We start from the raw sequence: 24,372 nt of genomic DNA, 5'->3' as shown, positions 1-24,372 counted from the left end.
GGTCACTTTCGTTATTTACATTTTTTCTATGCTATCAATGATGATATTGACAATATTTTAAATTAATAAAATGTTATTTATATCTATTTAAATTCAACAATAATAATATTCTAATAATTTCTAGAAACTTTTATTCAGACACAATCTCAAAGAATTAAGTATTGAGAATAACTTGAAATAGGATGGAGTGTAAAGAGAGGATTTACACCCTCCAATAGAATTGTAACACCTCAGCATTCTATGAAATGAAGAATAGAATTGATTCAAGTAACCAAATCCCACTGATAGCCATCCGTCTCTCTCCCCTCTCCAGACTCCAACGCTCTCTCTCTCTCTCTCTCTCTCAATATCTGTTCTTATGCATTATTTTACAATATCTGTTTTCAATCTTAGTTTCACTATAAGAAAAACGAGTAATTGTGATCAATTAATAGCAACAAAAAAATTATTAGCAATCAAAATTAGTTGCTAATAGTCTTTTCATTGCTATTAATTGGTCGCAAAAGCCTATTTTTCTTGTAGTGCTTTGTTCATCTATTACCATCTTTCTTTTGTGCAGATCTTTTCTTTTGTTTTTCTTTTTTAGTTGTAGGTTTTTAGCGTCAAAATAGAGATGAGAACATCTGACATGAGAGATCTATGAAATTTGTGGAACAGAGCTTGTCAATCTGATACCCACAATACTAAATAGGCAACAACTTAAGGCATGTTACTGAGGGCCGCTTGGGTAATTTTTTCCAGTATTGCACTTAGAGTTTTGCTACATATAAGCAAAGTCGCGTACTAATCTACGTACTAATATTGATTCCTTCATACTTAAATTTTAAATTAGTATTGTTTTCAATAAAATCTACTTTTTGTCAAATCATAATAGATTGGTGCACATATTAGTACATAATTGTACTTGCAACTAGATTATTTCTTGCACTTAAGCTCATAGATCGAAGAAGTAACTGCAATTTATGTTTGGGTATAGACATTTTAAAGCTCTTTTATGTGATGTTTATTTGTCTTTAATTTGTATGGAACAGAGCTTTCGATTTGAGAGAGAGAGAGAGAGAGAGAGAGAGAGAGAGGAGATTGTATTATGGAATTGGGTTACTTATATCAATTATATTCTATCACTTGCTAGAATACAAACGTATCATAAAATTATTGGAGGGCAATAAATCCCCTTTTGACACATCCGGCTCCTAGCCTCTCTCTTAAGTATTTACAATGAGCATGCACTACAACAAAAATAAGATTTTGGGATGATTTTTTTTTAGACAAAACAAAAATCATCCTAAAAAGCGATGGAATTTTGTCCCTAAAAAATGATGGAAGGCATTAACCGTTTGAACCAAAGTTTTAAATTTTGTACCATACCGACCTGTACGGCCGAAACATGTTGTACCAGAATAGTAGCTGGTACAGTGAAGCTTGCATTTCTTACCAGCTAAAATATTAGCAATATCGGGGTGTTTCGACCGATACTCTAGATTTTGCCCAAGATGGTCATTTCTCCAGGTACATTTATAATAGCTTAATCATTTATGGAATTTTAGTAATTTAAGTAAAAGTGCAATGGCATTTTCATAAAAGTGTATTGGAGTTAGTCTATAGGGTTTTTTTCGTTTCTTACTTTCTTCTTCCGTCTTCTGTTCTTTGAATTTTTGCCTCAACTTCCATAACTTCAGCAGTAGCTCAAGGAGGTTGAATCCAAGCTCGAGACATCTCCCTCCACCAAAGACTCTCTCATTAGGCTCCTGAAGGTATGCATTTTCCTAGGAGTGTACAAGAAACCGGCCAACCGACCTCCACCGACGGCAACCGACCGGAACCGGCATGAACCGGTCGGTCGGCGGTAGAAATACTTAGGAACCGAGGTCGGTCGGTTCGGTTCCGATTCGACTACACAGGAAACCGGTAAACCGACCGACCGTATATATATATGTTTTTATATAAGACCACATAAGTTGGACGACGCCGTTTGATCTCAACCAAACGGCGTCGTTTGGTTGGGATCGGGTTAGGGTTATTACCCTTCCCGTTCCCCCCTTCCCCTCTTCCCTCTCCCTATTCTCTTCTGCCGCCCCCCCCCCCCCCCGGATTCTCTCTCTCTCTCTCTCTCTCTCTCTCTCTCACTCCGTGACGGTCTCAGTTGGACGCCACCGCAGGCTAAACCGGTGAACCGCCGCAGCCCATCTCTTCCTCCCTCGCAAGCCGGCCTCTATAAGTTTTCTTGTGATTTTTCAATTTTTTTTGTTTGTTATATAGATATAATTTCTTGTTTGTTATATTATAAATCGTATATATAAATCTGTTTGCACATCTACTTATATAAATCGTATATATTAATCTGTTATATAATTATATATGTAATGTATATATATTATGTATATATATTAACCGTATTTTATATATATAATTATAATGTTATATATATATATATGTTATATATAATAATATGATTATATATGATTATAATCTGTTATATATATTATATATATAATGTATATATATTAATCGTATTTTATATATATAATTATAATGTTATATTCTATATATCTGTTATATATAATAATATGATTATAATCTGTTATATATATTATATATAATGTATATATATTAACCGTATTTTATATATATAATTATAATGTTATATATATCTGTTATATATAATAATATGATTATATATGATTATAATATGTTATATATATTATATATATAATGTATATATATTAATCGTATTTTATATATATAATTATAATGGTATATTATATATATCTGTTATATATATTATATATAATGTATATAAATTAATCGTATTTTATATATATAATTATAATGTTATATATATCTGTTATATATAATAATATGATTATATATGATTATAACCTGTTATATATATTATATATATAATGTATATATATTAATCATATTTTATATATATAATTATAATGTTATATTATATATATCTGTTATATATAATAATATGATTATAATCTGTTATATATATTATATATATAATGTATATAAATCTGTTATATAATTTGTTGTGTAATGTATATATATATATATATAAGAGATTAATTATTTATATAAATTGAGAGAAGATGAGTGAACAACTTAGATTAGAGTCTTAGACTTGTGATGTTTGCCATGTTGCAAACTAGCTGCTGGGATATTTTGTGTTATGTTTGCCAATTTTCAAAGTTGTGATGTTGTATAACAGTTATATTTTGTTTTATAATTTAGATGGATTCTTCTTCTCCTATTGATGTTGATACAAATGAAACTCAACCAACCATTAATTTGGAAGATGTGAGAGAGACCAATGTTTCAAAACCCCTTACTGCCCCTACTAGTAGTACTTGTCCATTACCTAAGAAACGGAAAGGGACGGACAAGTCGATTGTATGGGATCATTTTACGAAGGTGGATGGTTGTCCTGTAAATGATCCAAAAGCTAAATGTAATTATTGTGGCAAGATGTATGCTTGTCACTCAAAGAGGAACGGAACTTCAACGATGCAAAATCATTTGCCTTCATGTCGTAAAAATCCCCATAAACATGAACCTTTGGATAGGTATCAAAAAACATTGACAGGTGAGGCATCACCTGAGGAGGGGATTGGAGAGAGTGATGGTAGTACATTAAGGACTCTTGTAACTCACAAATTTAGTGAAGAGATTGCGAGGTTGGCTATTGCAGAAATGGTAATTTGTGATGAAATGCCATTTAGGGTTGTTGAAGGACAGGGATTTAGAAAATTTGCTTGGTCTCTTGAACCCCGGTTTAAAGTTCCATGTCGTGTCACAGTTGCAAGAGATTGTATGAAGTTATATGAAGTAGAAAAGGGGAAGCTTAAAAAAGTGTTTAGAGATGGTGGCATGAGGATTTCCTTGACGACAGATACATGGACATCAGTACAGAATTTGAATTATATGTGTCTGACTGCACATTTCATTGATAAGAATTGGAAATTGCAGAAAAAAATAATTAACTTTTGTTTAATCCCTAATCATCGAGGGGAGACCATTGGAAGATATGTTGAGTTGTGCTTGCTTGATTGGGGTATTGATAGAATATTTACTGTAACTGTTGATAATGCAAGTTCGAATGATACTGCAATTTCCTATTTGAAACAGTTTTTGACAGGGAATTTGTTGGGGGGTAAGTATATGCACATGAGATGTTATGCTCACATATTGAATCTTATTGTGAGTGAGGGTTTGAAGGAGTGCAATGATGCAATTACAATGGTTAGAAATGTAGTGAGATATGTGCGTTCATCCCCAGCAAGATTAGAGAAGTTTAAGAGATGTGCAGAAAAAGAAAAAATTGATTGTAAGAAAATGTTGTGTCTTGATGTACAGACACGATGGAACTCAACCTATTTGATGTTGGAGGCAGCTGAGAAGTTTGAGAAGGCTTTCAGGCGGATGGAGAGTGAGGATTATAATTTCCTCTCTTACTTTGATGATGGGCACATGGGACCTCCTAAAGCTACAGAATGGGAGACAGTGCGGGTGTTTGTCAAGTTTTTAGAGATGTTTTATGAAGCCACTACGAGATTTTCTGGATCTTTATATGTGACAGCTAACACCAGTTTTTTAGAGATTTGTGATCTCCAAACAGAATTGATTATGCTGAGTGAGAGTACTAATACTTGTTTGAAGAGTATGGCCATAAACATGAGAACCAAATATGATAAGTATTGGGGGTCATTAGATAGGATGAACTTGTTCATGTTAATTGCTGTTGTGCTTGATCCACGAAGCAAGTTAGGACTTCTTTCTTTTCATTTGAAGAAAATCCATGATGAGTTTCGTGCTGAGGAGTTGGTTTCGAATGTGAGACAGGTATTAGCAGATTTGTATGAAGAGTATAATGCTACATTTGGTTCCACCACGAGTACTCCAGTTTCTCAACCCCCTCCAATATCTAGATCCATGAATGTTAGTGATGGCAAACATGAGACCAAATGGTTCAAGGAGTGGTATAGGGCATCTTCCACCATGGGATCTAATATTACCAAAACTGAAGTGGATCGATATTTATCAAATGCTTGTGAGGCACTCAGCGAATCATTTGACTTGTTGACTTAGTGGAAAATAAATGAGGCTAACTATCCTATACTTGTGAGGATTGCACGAGACTTATTAGCCATGCCTGTTTCCACAGTTGCATCCAAGTCAGCATTTAGAACGGGAGGTCGTGTGCTTGATCCTTTTCGGAGTTCGTTGGCTCCGAGAACTGTTGAGGCACTTATTTGCACTCAAAATTGGTTAAGGCATCCGGCAACACACATTGATATCCGAGAGGCGATGGATAATGTCGAGAGCTTTGTAGTAGAATCGGGTAATGTTTTCAAATTTTCATTGTAATTTAATTTTGCATATTTTTCATAATATGAATTCACTAACATTTGATATTTTATTCTTATTTATTCTTATAGAGTTGACCACACAATCGAACGTGACAAGTATTGACGATTGAAGATTGAAGACTTGAAGCAATATTTTTCATTTATTTATGTTATTTGTTGTGCTTGTATTTTTGCTATGCTTAAGACAATTTGGTTTGTTTTTCAAATTTGTAATATGTAATACTAAATATCTAGTGAAGTTGTTTTTATTTATTTTTAATTATGTAGTAAGTAATATAGTAATTAGTTAGTTAATATGATGAATGCTTTGGTTATTTATTATTTTTATTTATTTATAATATGAATTATGATAAATGATGAATTATTAGTTAACAACAAAAAATTAAAAAGATGTTGGATGATGAATTCAGGAAAAATATATATATATATATAACAAAACAAAAAAAAACCCCAAACATATTGGATAAAAGGGCCAAAACAGGGCCTCAAACCGGGCCCAAAACCCACGGCCCAAACAAGGGGAACCGACCGGAACCGGCCGGCAAAGGAACCGGCCGGTTTCCTTCCCCCAACACGGTCGGTTTCGGTCGGTTGCAGTATTGTTTTTTTAAGAACCGGTCGGTTTCGGTTTAGGCCTAAAACCGAAACCGGCCGGTCGGTTTTCAGCCCTACATTTTCCTCTAATTTATGTTCCCTTCCTCTGTTGGTTATTTCCTATATCTAATTTCTAAAAAATAGCCTAAGCAAAATGGGAGAAATCAACTGAATAGGGTTAATTCGCACGGTGTTAATTTTTTATACTTAAATAGTTAATAACTTAGGACTGTTAATTCCAACACTTTTCTTAATGTTAGAAAGGGATGTATCTGTTTGTGTTGAACACTTGAACTTGAATAAGTGTTGAATTATGAATTATAATATATGAGCATACAAATGTCTAGTTGTCAATCAACCGGTGCTACATCTATAACACTTGCTCCTGCAAAATCAGAAGATCCAATATTGGCCCATGCACGTGCAATGTCAGGGGTAAGAAATAATACTGAATATGTTTACTGTAATAAAATAATTAGAGGTAGTGGAATCACTCAGTTGAAGTATCATCTAACTGGGATTCCAGGCAATGTAGAAGCACGTAAAAAGGTCTTTGATGATGTAGAATGACGAATGAATGAGCTACTTAATGAAATGAAAAAAAGTAAAGAGAAAAAAAAGAAAAATAAACTCAAAGATTGGAGGCCATATAGATTTAATATTTGATGACATTGATGATAATATTAAGGGACACTATTAGAATTCAAAAGGTAAGGGAAAGGAAAAAGAACATGGAACTAGAAAGTCAATTGAGGCATTGAGTAGATTTTTTATCCCAAAAATAACTTCTGGGTCTCGACCTTCCATTAAGAGTGATATGTGTTCGAAGGAGATCATTAACAAAGCAAAGATAGCTGTAGCAGACTAGTGGTATGATGCTAATCTAATTTTCAATGTATCTCAATCCAAGTTTTATCAACCAACTATAGATGTCATTGCTGCCATTAGGCCAAGATTCAAAAGTCATTCTTTATATGAGTTGAGAGGAAATCTGTTAAAGAATTATATGAATAAGGTTTATAATTATCTGTAAAAAATTAAAAATATTTGGAATGAGACTGGTTGTTCACTAATGGCAGATGGTTGGACAAATTAGAGGCAATAACTAATAATTAACTTTCTAGTTTATTGTCCAAAAAGTATAATGTTCTTGTAGTTTATTGATACATCAGGCCTTAGAAAAGATTATGAAACATTATTTGAAATCTTTGATGAAATTGTTCAAGAAATTGGAGTCGAGAATCTTGTGCAGTTCATAACATATAATGATGCAAGTTATAAAGATGCAAAAAAAAAGTTACAACAAAAGTATGGCTCTTTCTACTAATCCTCTTATGCAACTCATTGTATAGATTTAATGTTGGAGAATTTTTCTGATCCTAGGCATTTTCCTATTATTGATGAAACTATAAAAATACAAGAAAGATAAGGAAGTTCATCTATAACCATGCTTAGGTTTTAGTTTTGATAAGAAAATTAGATTTTACCAAAGGTCATGATTTATGTTATCCTGCACCCACAAGATTTGCGACAGACTTGCTAAGTATCAAATGCTTCCTTTTGTTGAAAAAAGAGCTTAGACAAATTTTTACTTGTGATAAATGGATTGCATCAAGTCATTCTAAAAGCAACATAGGAAAGGAGATAACTGAGATTGTTTTAGAAGATAGAGATTTTTAAGCTCAATGTCAATTTATTGTGAAAGTTAGTGAGCCTTTGGTTCGAGTTCTATGACTAGTCGACGGGAAAGAGAAGCCTGCAATGGGATACTTGTATGATGCAATGGAAAAAGCCAAAGAGAATATAAAAACGAGATGCAATAACAAAGTTACTGTATTCAATCTATTCATAAGGATCATTGATGCTAGGTGAGATAAGCAGTTTTGCAGTCTATTACATGTGGCGGTTGTTTTCTTAACCCTACAATTTACCATAACCCTTACTTTAAAAATAAAAATGATATTTCAAGAGGGTTTATGACTTGTGTTATGAGGATGGAACTTGATCCCGATAATCAAGACATGATCATTGAAGAACTTGAATTGTATAAGAATACAGAAGGTGATTTTAGACATTCTTTAGCAATTTGCCAATGTGAAAAAATTAATTCAGGTATTATCATTTATTAATATCATCTGTTAAATAGTGTGAATTGTACTTTAATTTTTACATTATTTTATTTTTATTTGCATTTAATTAATAATTTATAATTGCATTATGGTTATAGTTATATGGTAGACTAATTCTGGTCACGAAGTTCCAGTGCTTCTGTTGCCCAGATGACTAACACAAGAGAGTGGGTGAATTGAGTTGTATTAAAAAAAATAACAATTATAAATCAAATATATAATATAAAATATAAACAAAATATGAAATAACAATAAATATAAAGAGTAAGGGTAAGAGAGAAACAAACTCAGTATGTTAACGAGGTTCGGCCCCACTGCCTACGTCCTTGCCTCAAGCTACCCCTTGAGGATTCCCAAATTCACTATTCAACCTCCTTCAGGTGGAGATAGAAACCTATTACACCTTTGAACAACACCGCTACAAAGAATCCGTGTAGAACACCCTCTACACTTGCAATCACCTTACACGTGGTGATTCAACTATTCCCCGTGTAGAATACTTTCTACACGCACAAGGGTTATACACATTTTTTTTTTTGATACAAAAGCTGATAGTGGGTAGGTTATCAGAAAACACTTCTCAATGAGTGAAATAAGAACAATACAGCGCAAACTATATCTCTCAAAATTAACAAAGATTAATGCTCAATGCTTAAAGAAGAGAGAATGAAAGCTTTGAATGAATGTTATATGCTCTTGGTGTTGTGAATGTGAAGCTCTCAAATGATCTATTTATAGGCATATGAGACTTCATATTCAAATTTAAAAAGATTCATATGTCAAAGACAACATCATTCACTTTTTCAAAAAAAAATTCAAATAAAATGTTCTTCCTTTTCAATTGTCAAAGACAACATCAATCACTTTTTCAAAAAATTCAAATAAAAGATTCTTCTTTTTCAATTGTCAAAGACAACATCATTCACTTTTTCAAAAAAAAATCAAATCTAATCTTTTACTTTTGGCATATGACAAAATGAGCACATTTTCCTTTTCAAAAAATTCAAACCTAATCTTTTACTTTTTGCATATGATAAAATGAGCACACTTTACTTTTCAAAATTTTCAAACAAAATCATCTACCTTTTGTATAAGTCTAAAAAAGTATCAATCACTTTTGAAAATATTCAAATAAAACATGCACATGTGAAAGATGACAATCAATCATCTTTAATATTTTCAAAGTTCAACCATTTAATCAAGGCATGCACATGCAAAAGATGACAATCAATCATCTTTCAAAATTTTCAAATTTAATTTTCAAAAATATTCATGCACATGTGAAAAATGTATTTTAATGCTTTATGATAAAATATTAATTTTGAGCATTAATCCTAATTTCGAATTTTAAGAGATTTGCAATATTACTCTATAACTTTAATGTGAACTTGTTTCCTTCTTGCTCATGCTTGGTTCTTTGATGTGTTTGATTCCATTGTGTGAACAACTTGAGCTTGAAACTCCTTTATTCTTTGAATTCATTTGTTATCATCAAAATCCATGTGTAAATTTATAATCATATGAAACTTGAAACCTTGGATTCAACAATCTCTCCCTTTTTTATGATGACAAATACTTGATAGAACTTGAAACCTATATTAATACTTAAGCTCCCCCTGAAAATATGCGTTAGTTTTTCAAGCAAAAGTATAAATATAATTCCAAGCATATATAACAAGTTTAGCAATTTAAACAATGTTAATGTTCTAGTCTAAAACTTCTCCCCCTTTTGGCATCATTAAAAAGGATCGGCAGCAAGTAAATAGACCTGAAGAAAACGATGCGTTAGTAGACACTGTAGATAGTTAAAAAAATAAATAAATAAATAAATTTCATCCGTCCGTGACCCGACAAGTGCGACTGGAGATTTGAAAAAATTGCCTGATGTTGTTGAAAAACGAGATTGAAGGCTCCGAGTTTCTAAAAATGTCATTTTCACCGATCAGGAAAAAAATACATTACTCTTTGACTTGGATGATAGCTTGTCTTATTCTTTATGCTATCTCTATAAAATCAGTCCTGAAGTTCATCCAATCCGCATCAAATTTTCTTCTCATCTCTATAACTCATCTGCATTCCTTCAACATTCTAGTTTTAAGCCTTCTATTCTTTTCTCAATGGCTCATTCTTCTAACATTTCTCTAGATCCATCAATGAGGTATTCTACATCTCAACCTCATGTTCTTTCTGCAGCTACCATTGGTGCCATGTTGCAGCAAGAAAATAATAATCTGACTAATAAGTCAGATTCTGATGTTATTTATGACTTGGTGAGTCTTGGGACTCGCTACTCTTCCTCTATTGTGGTTTTTTCTCAGCGGCTACAAGCCAAAAATCACGAAGTTGAAAAGCTCAAAGAACAAATTGTTGTACTTCAACGAATTGTTCAAGAGTCTCACACAAGAGAAGGAATCATTCAGCAGAAGAATAAACAGTTGAAATCTTTATTAGATTCTTCATCCCGCTTGCCGGTTCCCATGGATAAGAATGACATGATATTGTATGAAGAGAATGAGCGTCTCAAACATGAGGCTAAGAATCTTAAGTTTATGTAAAAGTATTTAAAAAATCTATCTCTATTTTTATTGACTCTGGTCTATCTTTTAAGAGATATTCATAGCATGCATCATACCTATTTCTCTTCTGATCATACATAATCTATCTTCTGGTAAAGGTTTTGTGAAAATATCTGCTAACTGATTGTGTGTATTTGTGAACTTTAATATTATATCGCCTTTTTGCACATGATCTCGAAGAAAATGATACATTTTTTCAATATGCTTAGTTCTAGAATGTTGTATTGGGTTCTTTGAAAGATTTATAGCACTTGTATTATCATATTTGATTGGAATGTGATTATACATGAGTTTAAAATCTTCAAATTGTTGCTTCATGTAGAGAACTTGAGCACAACAACTACCCGCAGCAACATATTCTGCCTCAGCAGTAGATAGTGCAACAAAATTTTATTTTTTACTAAACCAGGAAACTAGTGCATGACCTAAGAAATGACATGCTCCACTAGTGCTTTTTCGATCTATTTTACAGCCAGCATAATCTGCATCTCTGTAACTGATTAGATCGAAAGATGTGTGCTTAGGGTACCATAACCCTAGGTTAATTGTACCACTAAGATATCTAAAAATGCGCTTAACTGCAATTAAATGTGATTCTTTTGGAGATGATTGAAAGCGTGCACATAAGTACACACTAAACATAATATCTGGTCTACTGGCTGTTAAATATAATAAGCTACCAATCATACCTCAATATATCTTCGAGTCAACTGGCTTACCGGATTCATCTTTATCAAGTTTAGTTGATGAGCTCATTGGTGTTCCAATTTCCTTAGCATTTTCCATCCCAAACTTCTTCAGTAATTCCTTAATATATTTTGATTGATTGATGAATGTCCCACTTTTTGCTTGCTTAATTTGCAATCCGAGAAAGAATGTAAGTTCTCCCATCATGCTCATCTCAAATTTTTCCTGCATAGTCTTAGCAAAAACTTGACACATATTTTCATTAGTAGCACCGAATATTATATCATCAACATAAATCTGAATCAAAAGAATATCATCATTTTCATATTTAATGAAAAGAGTTGTGTCGATTTTTCCTCTTGAAAAACCTTTTTCAATCAAGAAACTATTGAGTCTCTCGTACCAAGCTCTAGGAGCTTGTTTAAGTCCATATAGTGCTTTTGTGAGTTTGAAAACATGATTTGGAAAAATATGATTTTCAAAACTTGGAGGTTGCTCAACATATACCTCTTTATTTATAAAACCATTTAAGAAAGCACTTTTAACATCCATTTGAAAAAGTTTGAAATCTTTATAACAAGCATATGCAAGTAGCATTCGAATAGCTTCTATTCTTGCGATGGTACATATGTCTCATCTTAATCGATTCCTTCTTCTTGATTAAAACCTTGGGCTACAAGTCGAGCCTTATTTCTAGTAATGATTCCGGACTCATCTTTCTTGTTTCTAAAAATCCATTTTGTTCCAATAATAGTATGATTTTTGGGTCTAGGAATAAGTGTCCAAACATCATTTCTTTCAAATTGATTCAACTCTTCTTACATAGCTAGAATCCAAGATTCATCAAGAAGTGCTTCATCAATATTTTTGGGTTCAATCTGAGATAAAAAAGCAGTATGATTGCAAATATTTCTAAGAGATGATCGAGTACTTACACCTTGTGAAGGTTCTCCCAAAATTTGTTCCACTGGATGATCTTTCACAAATTTTCACTGTTTGGTTGCATCTTGTATTAAATTTTGATGATCTTTCCTAATGGGTCCATGTTGAACTTCCTCTATTGTTTCCTCTTTGTTGAGATTGAGACTTTCTGTGTTATTTATACCTTCTGTTTCTTCATCAATAGATTTCTTGGAGAGTGGAGAATTAGATTCATCAAATACTACATGCATAGATTCTTGTACAGTCAAAGTCTTTTTATTGAATACTCTATAAGCTTTACTATTAGTAAAATACCCGAGAAAGATACCTTCATCAGATTTTGCATCAAACTTGCCTAAATTATCCCTGTCATTCAAAATAAAACATTTGCATCCAAATACATGAAAGTAACCAATGTTGGGCTTTTTCTCATTCCAAAGGTCATAGGGGGTTTTATCTAACTTAGACCTTAGCATAACTCTATTTATAACATAACATGCAGTACTTACCGCTTCGGCCCAAAAATAACCAGGCAAGTTGTTCTCATTGAGCATTATTCTTGCCATCTCTTGAATATATCTATTTTTCCTCTCTACTACCCCATTTTGTTGAGGAGTTCGAGGAGCAGAAAAATTATGCACAAAACCGTTTTCATCACAAAATGTTTCAATATTTTTATTAACAAACTCTTTACCCCTATCACTTCGGATACTTGAAATAGTATAGCCATTTTCATTTTGAATTCTCTTGCATAACTTGGTAAAGGCATTATGTGCCTCATCTTTATGAGTAAGAAAAATGACCCAAGTATATCTAGAGAAATTATCAACAATAACAAATGCATAATATTTTCCTCCTAGACTTGCAACTCTATTTGGTCTAAAAAGATCCATGTGTATCAATTGCAATGGTCTAGTAGTGGAAATATGTTTCTTAGTTTTAAAAAAAGTTTTTGTTTGTTTACCAAATTGACATGCATCACAAATTTTGTCTTTAAGAAAATTTGTTTTTGGTAAACTTCTCACAAAATCACTTTTTGAAAGTTTGGAAATAAGTTCCATATTGGCATGACCTAATCTTCTATGCCATAGCCAACTAGTTTCATTTTGAACTGAAAAGCAAATAGCATCTTGTGAGATAATTTCTTCAAAATCGATTGTATAAACATTATTGTTTCTAAAAGCAATAAAACAAATATTACAATCATGATCATTCAAAATAATGCATTTATCCATTTTGAAAGTAACTGTAAATCCTTTATCACATAATTGACTTATGCTCAAAAGATTATGTTTTAAACCTTCAACAAGTAGAACATCTTCAATTATGAGAGAAGATTCATTACCAATTTTACCTGTTCCCACGATCTTCCCTTTCGAGTTGTCTCAAAATGTCACGTGTCCTTCTTCTTTAGATCTAAGATCAAAGAACTTAGTCTTGTCTCCCGTCATATGTCTTGAATATCCACTATCTAAAAACCACTTATTTTTGCTTGTGGATTACTTCATGCATACCTATAAAAACAATTAAAATGATTTTTCTTGGTACTCAAGTTCTTTGGGTCCTTTATTTATTAGTATTAGAAGAAACAAGATTTTTAGGTACCCATATGGCCCTAATAGTCATTGTATGATTTCTTCTAATAGAACAAGTATGATAATTATGACCATTTCTATTACAAAAATTACAAATAGCATGTGACATATATGAAAAAACTTGAATGATTATAATAATATCCTTTTTTGACAAAATTATTTTTATGAAAAGAATTTTGAATATTAGTCTTTGATGTAGAATGATTATCAAAGAAATTTTTATAAGGTTTGTATTTTTGTTTTGGCATATATTCCAAACCTGTCTTGTCAAAAACACATCTTTGACTACCAAGAAGTTTTTCAAAATTTCTTTTTCCATTCGTAAAGTTTTCAACAATATTTTCTAAATCGGTTTTCTTCTTATTCAATTCAAGATTTTCATCTTTCAAAATGATACTTTCTTTCTTAAAATTTCAATTTTCGTTTGTTAAATAAGAATTTTTATTTTTCAAAACAGTATACTTGATACCCAATTTTTCAAATTCCTCATAAATCTCTTCTAAAACATTTTGCAATTCTTCATATGAAGGATTTTCAATATTATCAAGATTTGTTACCTCAATGTCATCTTTAGCTATAAGACAAAAATTTGCTGATTCTCCATTGCTTGCTTCACTATCTGAGCTGCTTGAATCATCATCCCATGTAGCTTTCATTGCTTTCTTGCCCTTGTTTCGATCTTTCTTTAGCAGAGGACAATCTGGCTTGATATGACCAGGTTTATTGCATTTATAACAAATTAAAGTGTTATTTTTACCCGAATCTTTCTTGGAAAACTTTTGAAGGATTTCCTCGGAGGAGTTCTATTTTTCTTCGAAAACCTCTGAATTCTTCTTGTTATCATCGCAACTTCTTCATCTTTATCGTCATTTTCCTCATCTTCATCACTTTCACTTTCATGAGGAACAGCTTTAAGTGCTAAGCTCTTCTTTGGCTTTCTTTCTTCTTCTCCTCTTTTCAATGTGTACTTATGGGTGATAAGTGACCCGATGAGTTCATTGACTTCGAGCTTCTTGAGGTCTCTAGCTTCAAGAATCGCTGTAACTTTTGATTCCCAACGTTTTGGTAAAGAGTTGAGAATTTTTCTTACTATCTCCACCTTGGAATAAACTTTGTCAAGAGCTGTCAAGCTGTTTATGATGTTAGTAAAACGAGTGTGCATACTAGAAATAGATTCATCATCATTCATCTTAAACATTTCATATTCATGAGTAAGAATATAAATTTTTGATTCCTTGACTTACGAAGTTCCTTCATAAGTTACTTCCAAGTTATCCCAAATTTCCTTTGCCGTAACGCAATTCATTATTCTATTAAACTAATTTCCATTAAGAGCATTATATAATAAATTCATAGCAGTTAAATTTAAAGTATAAAGTCTATCGTCTTCACGATCAAATTCTTATTTTTCCTTTTTGACCTTTACTCCATCAACCACTTTTGTTGGAATATAAGGTCCATTTACAATATTTCCAGATTTCTCTACCTTGAGCTTGAAGAAATATTCTCATTCTAACTTTCTAGAATAAGTAATTATCTCCACAAAATAGTGGAGGCCGACTGCTAGATTGACCTTCACCAAATGAAACTGCAATGTTAGCCATAAGATCTTAACTCAAAAGATAGTTAATCTTATAATAGAGCTCTTAGCTCTGATACCAATTGTTGCCCAGATGACTAACACAAGAGGGGGGGTGAATTGAGTTGTATTAAAAAAAATAAAAATTATAAATCAAATATATAATATAAAATATAAACAAAATATGAAATAACAATAAATATAAAGAGTAAGGGTAAGAAAGAAGCAAACTCAGTATGTTAACGAGGTTCAGCCCCACTGCCTACGTCCTCACCTCAAGCTACCCCTTGAGGATTCCCAAATTCACTATTCAACCTCCTTCAGGTGGAGATAGAAACCTATTACACCTTTGAACAATACCGCTACAAAGGATCCGTGTAGAACACCCTCTACACTTGCCATCACCTTACATGTGGTGATTCAACTATTCCCCGTGTAGAATACTTTCTACACGCACAAGAGTTATACACACCCTTTTTCTGATACAAAATCTGATAGTGGGTAGGTTATCAGAAAACACTCCTCAATGAGTGAAATAAGAACAATACAGCGCAAACTATATCTCTCAAAATGAACAAAGATTAATGCTCAATGCTTAGAGAAGAGAGAATGAAAACTTTGAATGAATGTTGTATGCTCTTAGTGTTGTGAATGTGAAGCTCTCAAATGATCTATTTATAGGCATATGAGACTTCATATTCGAATTTAAAAAGATTCATATGTCAAAGACAACATCATTCACTTTTTCAAAAAAAAAATTCAAATAAAATGTTCTTCTTTTTCAATTGTCAAAGACAACATCAATCACTTTTTCAAAAAAATCAAATAAAAGGTTCTTCTTTTTCAATTGTCAAAGACAACATCATTCACTTTTTTTAAAAAAAAAATCAAACCTAATCTTTTACTTTTGGCATATGACAAAATGAGCACATTTTCCTTTTCAAATAATTCAAACCTAATCTTTTACTTTTTGCATATGACAAAATGAGCACACTTTACTTTTCAAATTTTTTAAACAAAATCATCTACCTTTTGTATAAGTCTAAAAAAGTATCAATCACTTTTGAAAATATTCAAATAAAACATGCACATGTGAAAGATGACAATCAATCATCTTTAATATTTTCAAAGTTCAACCCTTTAATCAAGGCATGCACATGCAAAAGATGACAATCAATTATTTTTCAAAATTTTCAAATTTAATTTTCAAAAATATTCATGCACATGTGGAAAATGTATTTTAATGCTTTATGATAAAATATTAATTTTGAGCATTAATCCTAATTTCGAATTTTAAGAGATTTACAATATTACTCTATGACTTTAATGTGAACTTGTTTCCTTCTTGCTCATGCTTGGTTCTTTGATGTGCTTGATTCTATTGTGTGAACAACTTGAGCTTGAAACTCCTTTATTCTTTGAATTCATTTGTTATCATCAAAATCCATGTGTAGATTTATAATCATATGAAACTTGAAACCTTGGGTTCAATAGCTTAAAAGTTTGCAGTTCAAGTACTAAGTCAATGTTGTAGTGCAATTGGATGTGAAAAAAATTGAAACACATTTGAATTTATTCATTCGAATAAGAAAAATAGATTAGAGCATAAACGTTTGAATGATTTAGTATTTGTTCGTTGTAAGTTGAAGCTACGAGAAGTAAATTTTTTCAATACTAATGTTACATATTTTTCACTATTAAAAAACATGTAAGTATGTAACATTTTCACTTATGTTTGACTTTTATTTTGATAAGAACATTAAAAAAGAAAAAATGAAGAGATGATTTCGATCCAATCAACTTTGAAAATATTGACTTGATAGAAGAATGAGTGGATGAAGAATCTGAACTTATTAATGGAGAAGACTTGGATTAGGCAAGTATTGTGGAGCCATTAAACTCACTAAATGTGGAAGACAGTGATGATGACGACGACGTTGATGGTTATGATGATGGTGACATTGATGAAAATATTTGATTAACATTTCGAATGTTGATCCTTATTATCTTATTAATGAAAATGAGTGATTTTATTTTAATAGCTGGATTGAGAACTTATTTAGTTTTACAAGTATGTGTGTTTTTAAAACTTGAGAATTGTATTGAGAAGTATTATTGATTTTATGACTTATTTTATTATTATTTTGAAATATAATTTATGTGTATATATATATAATTTGTCCATGTATAGACTATTCCAAAACGACACATGAAACAGTACTGGTATCGAAATATTTATCCCAAATGATAGTCGTACCGAAATATTTCATTCCAATGTTTTGACTAAAATAGTCACCGGAAAGATATTCAAAACTTTGGTTTAAATAATAAATTTTTTGTTTGGACGGTATATATGGGGACAAGAAATTTTGTCCTTAATAAAACGATCATTCTAGTATTTATAAAAACGTTCAAACAAAATAAAATAAACATTCAAACAAATATTATATATGGTTGAACGAGAATTTGGCATGTTAAGTGACTAACTTTAGCGAGATATTGACTTACCATTCAAACAAATTATTGTACTATTTGAATTAATAGGTTAATTAATATTCGAACGTAAAATAAAGAGTTCGAATGGGAATTTATTGTAGAAATATATGGCGAAAATGGAGAAATGTTCAATGGTTATATATTTCATTCGAACTATGATAGAATTTTCATAACTTTTGATACCAACACATTACTTTACTTAATTATAGAGCAATAATTAATTTAGGAAAAAAAAAAGATCATTCATAATTAAATTAATTTTACAAAACACAAAATATTGGCTATACAAAAAAAAATGTAAATAATAGATACAGACTACTACTGACTCAACTCTCTAACCACATCGTTGACTGTAGCTAGGCATGTCTCTAGCTATGTTAGTCGAGTACTGATCATGACCTGAGTCGTAAGGTTGACATCAATCTCTATATGTAAGTCAGAGTTGGCACTGCAGATCTCCATATGCACTGCATCAATCACCTTTGATGTATGTGCTCAGAGCTCTGGATGCACTATTTCTCCAATCTCATAATGAGTAGTAGTGCGTGATAGCTCGACCTGCATGGATGTCTCATCAACCGATACTTTATGATCTCCTAGGTGTGCATCTCCCTAAGTATCGACCGGCTTTGGAATAGGAGCAAGAAAATGAAGTCACGAGTGTCACGTGCTTCGCAACAAAGAGGAAGAGTAGATTGGTCCAATCGGCTCTTAGACATACTCAACAATATTTGACAAAACCCCAACATGTAGTAAAAGTCGTGTGATCAAGATTCCAAATGACAATATATCCATTGTAATGTAGTGGACCTCTAATCGAATTCTAGTGAATATATAACCCACTGGGATAATAATGTTAGGGACCCCGGTCAAGTCCCTAGACAATAAGTCCTCCACATCAATGGTGGTCTTGTGATGACCGGATCCTTGTTCCTCTCTTGTTTGGTTCCTGAACAATGGTGGTCAAGATGACCGCTTGGGTATGGTGTGGTTAAGTGTTTGGGCAAAGATGGGTATATGGAGTGATGGAAATGGGCAAACACTTTAGTGGATGGCACTAAGTGCTTGGATGGATCAAATGAGGCAAACGAAGAATCAACACTAAGAACAAATGATAAACACTCAAGAACAAACTGATGAACACTCAAGAACAAAATGATGAACACTCAAGAACAAAGAAGAACACTCAAGAACAAAAGAATAAACATTCAAGAACAATGAAGGACTCTCAAGAACAATGAAGAACACTCAAAAACAATATGAAGAACTCTCAAGAACAACGAAGAACACTCAAGAACAATATGAATAACTCCCAAGAACAACGAAGAACGCTCAAGAAAAATAAAGAACAATGCACACAAAATAACAATAACAATAGAAAGTAAATGGAAGAAACGAGATTAAATGACAAGAACAATATGATTGATAGATTGAATCACACTTATTCACGAATTGTAAAATGTGATTCTCTCCTTAGGGATTCACAAATTGCACCCCAAAGAGCCCAAGTGCTAAGCACTGAAATAGATGATCTCTAAAACAAATCTCTCCTAAGCCAATTGTCCAAAGATATGAAATGAATGAGCTAAGGGTCCTATATATAGGAGTTACAACTTGGAAACCCCCAAAAGGCCCCTTGGAAATAAATAAAATAAAAATAACATAAATAAAAAGAAATAACATAGTGGCGGGCCAAGTTGGCCCAAGTATGCATGAGCCCATAGTGGGCTAGGATGGTGCATGGTGGTCTTCAGTCTGGTCCATGGCTAGGTGGCACAACATGGCTTGTTGATGAGCATGGCATGGTGCCATGCAAGGCCTGCTGGTAGTGAGCCATGTGTGCGTACGGCATGGCCTAGGCTGGTGGTCTAGGCACTGAGTCTACAAGGCATGGCTAAAGCCATGCGCTGAATGGCATGCTTGGTGCTGGTGGTCTAGGCGTTGAGTTTGCAAGGCATGGCTGGAGCCATGCGCTGGATGGTATGCCTAGTGTTGGTGGCCTAGGCACTGAGTCTGCAAGGCATGGCTGGAGCCATGCGCGGGATGGCATGCCTGGTGGGCATGCCACTGACCTGCTCTACAAGGCACAAACTAGAGCCATACGCTGGATGGCATGCCTGGTGGGCATGCCACTGACCTGCTCTGCAAGGCACGGGCAGGAGCCGTGCGGTGGATGGCATGCTTGGTGGGCATGCCACTGATCTGCTCTGCAAGGCATGGGCTAGAGCCGTGCGCTGGATCGCATGCCTGGTGGGCATGCCACTAGCCCTGCTGAAGTGTGGCCGGGTGGGCTGAAAGTGACGTGCAAGGCCTTGCAGTGCATGGGTGCGTGCAAGGGCCACGCAGCCCACCATGGTGTGCATGGGCCTGCACACTATGACTCACATGGGCGTGCGGTGCCAGGTTGTGCACGTAAGCAAGCTCTTACTAGCCCTTTTAACCCGCATGCTAGGTGACCCGTGTGTGCCACTGCGCGAGCCAAGGCGCGCATGCATGCTGAGCACCCTGTGCGTGTCACCCCATGAGCCAAGGCATGCTTGTGGGCTAGCCACAGTGCTGTCCTTGCTTCCCAAGGGCAATGTCAAGGCTTGTCCCAAGGTGACTCTTCTAGGGGTTGTAACATTCCCCCTCTCTTCAAGAACATCCTTGCCTTCAAGGATTAAATTTGAAAATGCTCATGCCGTCTCCTCATTCTCTTCCTTAGCCATCTCTATGGCAAAACAATGTGCCCCTCCTTTATCCATCTTTTCTAACATTGAGACCTCTCCCGACTTGACTTCCCTAGATGCTAAAGTTACCCATACATTCTTCTTGGACCCTAGCTTGAATTCCATAGTCCTTTTGTTATAGTCAAGCACTACCCTTCCAAGGCCCTTGAGCCATGGATTGCCCAATACGACATCAAGCTCCACTAAAGGAAGTATGTGTAAATCCACCACTACTCTCACTCCTTGCACATTCATTTTTACTTCTTTCACTAGACCTTCACATTTCATCTTGTCTCCACTAGCCATCTTTACGTCGAATGGCTCTATAGCAATCGGGTTCAACCCAACCTTAGCAACAAGGGTGGAGTTGATGAAGTTGTGTGTGGAGCCACTATCTACCAACAAAGAGACTTCAATTGTTCCTATCCATGCCATTACCCTCATGGATGTATGTTTTTGGGTCCCCATCAAGGTATTAAGGGACAACTCGGCCTCCTCATAATTTTTGTTCATTTTGGTCTCCTCTTGGTTGTTCTCTTGGCTAGATGATTCCACAAAATAACCATCATCATCTTCCTCACTTCTCTCATCAACCAACATGTACACTTGTCCTGGCCCACATTTGTGCCCTATGCCCATTTCTCCCCACACTTAAAACAAAGGCCCTTCTTTATTCTATCTTGGACCTCTTCTCTTGAAAGTTTCTTCACTTCAAATGGCTTAGATTTAGAAGTACTCCTCATTTCCTCCTTGCCTTTCCAAGGAACATTGGTTTGCAAGGATGTAGTAACCTTACTCTCAATTTTCTTAGATTGGCGTTTCTTCATATTAGTGCTCTCTTCTAGGATCTCCGCCATCATCATAACTTCTTGAATCTTAGAAGGTTGCTTCAACTTAATTTCCTTGGCTATCCAAGGCTTCAACCCATCCACAAATGTTCCCACAAGGGCCTCTTCGGACCACCCTCTCACAAGAGTTTGTAGTTGCCTAAACTCTTCAATGTAACTATGCATTTTGTCTTCTTGCCTCAACTTGGCAAGTTAGCCATGGTGGTTAATGGTAGGGGATGACCCAAATTGCATGAGGAACTCTTTCTCAAAAGCTGTCCAACTCAATCTTCTCCTCTCCTTCTCATATTGGTCCCGGATCTACCTCCACCACTTGCTTGCTTTTCCTTCCAAGTAAAAACACGCCATTGACACCCTCTCATGTCTAGGTACCTCATACACAAGGAAGTAGTGGTCAACCTTATCAAACCATTCATATGGATCTCCCCCATTAAACTTGAAAAAATCCACCTTTGGCCTCCTAGGTCCCCGGTCATAAGCCCGGTTTCTCCTTCTATCTTCATGGTGGTCAACATCATACCCTCTCTCATGATGGTCTCTTCTTGTCTCATGATGGCCTCCACGACCATAAGGCCTCTCATAACCATGCTCATGCTCAAATCCCCCCTCAAAAACTTCTTCTCTTGGTGGCCTCTCAAGCCTTAAATTTTGATACTCTTCTCTCACACTATGGGTTCTAGTGGGTTGGTCAATACTGGGGTTCCATCTCTCAACGACAACTCGATTGTTTTCAATCCTACCACCTCTTCTAAACTCATTTTTTGGTAGCTCACGTAAGGACCCCGTGACACTTGTCTCGGCCCCATCCACAAGGACCTCATGCCCTTGCCTATTCGGACTTGGTGATGGCCTTTGCCCATTAGTTTCCCCCATTCTCCTCTCAATCCTCTCAAGGCTTACATTGGTCTCCCTCTTGAAGGTCTCCATGTCCCTTCTACTCTCCTCAACCGCACGGTTGGTAGCATTCAAGAACATTGTAAATTCGGCCAAGGTAGTCTTGACCTCATTGAGGAGGTGGTCAAGCCTTAAGCCTTGCCTTTCTATGGCCTCTATGCGTTCCCGGTTGGAACCACCTTGTTCCTCCTCTTGAACACACGACTCATGGCTAGCAATTTAGTGGGTGGAGCTTGCTTTCACAAGTCCAACCTTGGGTCCCCACCTTCAAAGATGGTTTACCCCTCTTGCACACAAGGTCCAACCTTGGGTCTTCCACCAACTTGTGTGGTTGACCCCTACAATCACACTACTTCGTCCTCTACCTCAACCCCCAAACTTCAATTTTCAATTCTCAAGCAATACAAAGTAAACAATGTCGAGGTCCTCTGTGGACCTCCCAATCAAATTCACAAGGGATTGAGTTAACACGTTGTTTACCTCTTGGAGAAGTGAGAACTTCTCAAGAACACCAAACAAGAATCCTCTCAATGAAAGCACCAAATTGTTAGGGACCCCGTTCAATTCCCTAGACAATAAGTCCTCCACGCCAATGGTGGTCTTGTGATGACCGGATCCTTGTTCCTCTCTTGCTTGATTCCTAAACAATGGTGATCAAGATGACCGCTTGGGTATGGTGTGGTTAAGTGTTTGGGCAAAGATGAGTGTATGGAGTGATGGAAATGGACAAACACTTTAGTGGGTGGCACTAAGTGCTTGGATGGATCAAATGAGACAAACGAAGAATCAACACTAAGAACAAATGATAAACACTCAAGAACAAAATGATGAACACTCAAGAACAAAATGATGAGCACTCAAGAACAAAGAAGAACACTCAAGAACAAAAGGATAAACACTCAAGAACAACGAAGGACTCTCAAGAACAATGAAGAACACTCAAGAACAATATGAAGAACTCTCAAGAACAACAAAGAACACTCAAGAACAATATGAAGAACTCTCAAGAACAACGAATAATGCTCAAGAACAATGAAGAACAATGCACACAAAATAACAATAACAATACAAAGTAAATGGAAGAAACGAGATTGAATGACAAGAACAATATGATTGATAGATTGAATCACACTTATTCACGAATTGCAAGATGTGATTCTCTCCTTAGGGATTCACGAATTGCACCCCAAAGAGCCCAAGTGCTAAGCACCGAAATAGATGGCCGGGTGGGCTGGAAGTGCCGCGCAAGGCCTTGCGGTGCATGGGTGCATGCAAGGGCCACGCGGCCCACCATGGTGCGCATGGGCGTGCACACTGCGACTCGCATGGGCGTGCGATGCCAGGTTGTGCGCATAAGCAAGCTCTCACTAGCCCCTCTATCCCGCATGCTGGGCGACCCGAGTGTGCCACCGCGCGGGCCAAGGCGCGCATGCATGCTGGGCGCCCCGTGCATGTCACCCCATGAGCCAAGGCATGCTTGTGGGCTAGCCACGGTGCTGTCCTTGCCTCCCAAGGGCAGTATCAAGGCTTGTCCCAAGGTGACTCTTCTAGGGGTTGTAACAAATAGGCACCCCACGAGCGACACATATCATAAACTTCGTCCGATCCATTCCAACCTCTGTCTTGTGCTGCTGAGTATCAATGTTTTTGGCGATGATTAAGTTTATGATCTTGAAGAAACTAGATAAATTAACCTGTTTGATGCTCTTCGCCCCATCATAGGAAAGAGCATTTGGACCAATAACCAACTACCTCACCCCATGATCAAAGAGGCCATCGAGTCCATCTCTATTAGAGCACTCATCCTCAACCATCTCCCCATTACCCCTAGTTATAGATTCCAAGGGCATCACGTTCAGATATGCAGTATGCAATCATGGGATACTAATGAAATCAGTGAGTCTATACGCTGAAAATGAACTGAGGCTCCCCAGACCGAGATCATGTATGCCTCATTGTCATCTCGGCCA

At 35.2% G+C, this 24,372-nt stretch overlaps 1 protein-coding gene across 1 annotated transcript; it reads left to right on the top strand.

Moving 5' to 3' along the window:
- Positions 1–4,266: 4,266 nt before the first annotated feature.
- LOC122319172 (zinc finger BED domain-containing protein RICESLEEPER 1-like) lies at positions 4,267–5,603 on the top strand. Its single transcript, XM_043137116.1, has 2 exons — positions 4,267–5,347; positions 5,445–5,603. The coding sequence occupies exon 1, from the start codon at positions 4,342–4,344 to the stop codon at positions 5,092–5,094; it is 753 nt and encodes a 250-aa protein (XP_042993050.1). The 5' UTR covers positions 4,267–4,341; the 3' UTR covers positions 5,095–5,347; positions 5,445–5,603.
- Positions 5,604–24,372: the final 18,769 nt, after the last annotated feature.

The sequence above is a fragment of the Carya illinoinensis genome, chromosome 8, assembly GCF_018687715.1.
Source record: "Carya illinoinensis cultivar Pawnee chromosome 8, C.illinoinensisPawnee_v1, whole genome shotgun sequence".
Lineage (NCBI taxonomy): Eukaryota > Viridiplantae > Streptophyta > Magnoliopsida > Fagales > Juglandaceae > Carya > Carya illinoinensis.
The sequence above is the reverse complement of the archived record's forward strand: the minus strand, read 5'-3'. Positions and strand labels throughout refer to the sequence as shown.

Bases quoted from the DNA above. Each gene is read 5' to 3' on its own strand.
- LOC122319172 (XM_043137116.1), top strand. From the start codon at position 4,342: ATGTTGTGTCTTGATGTACAGACACGATGGAACTCAACCTATTTGATG.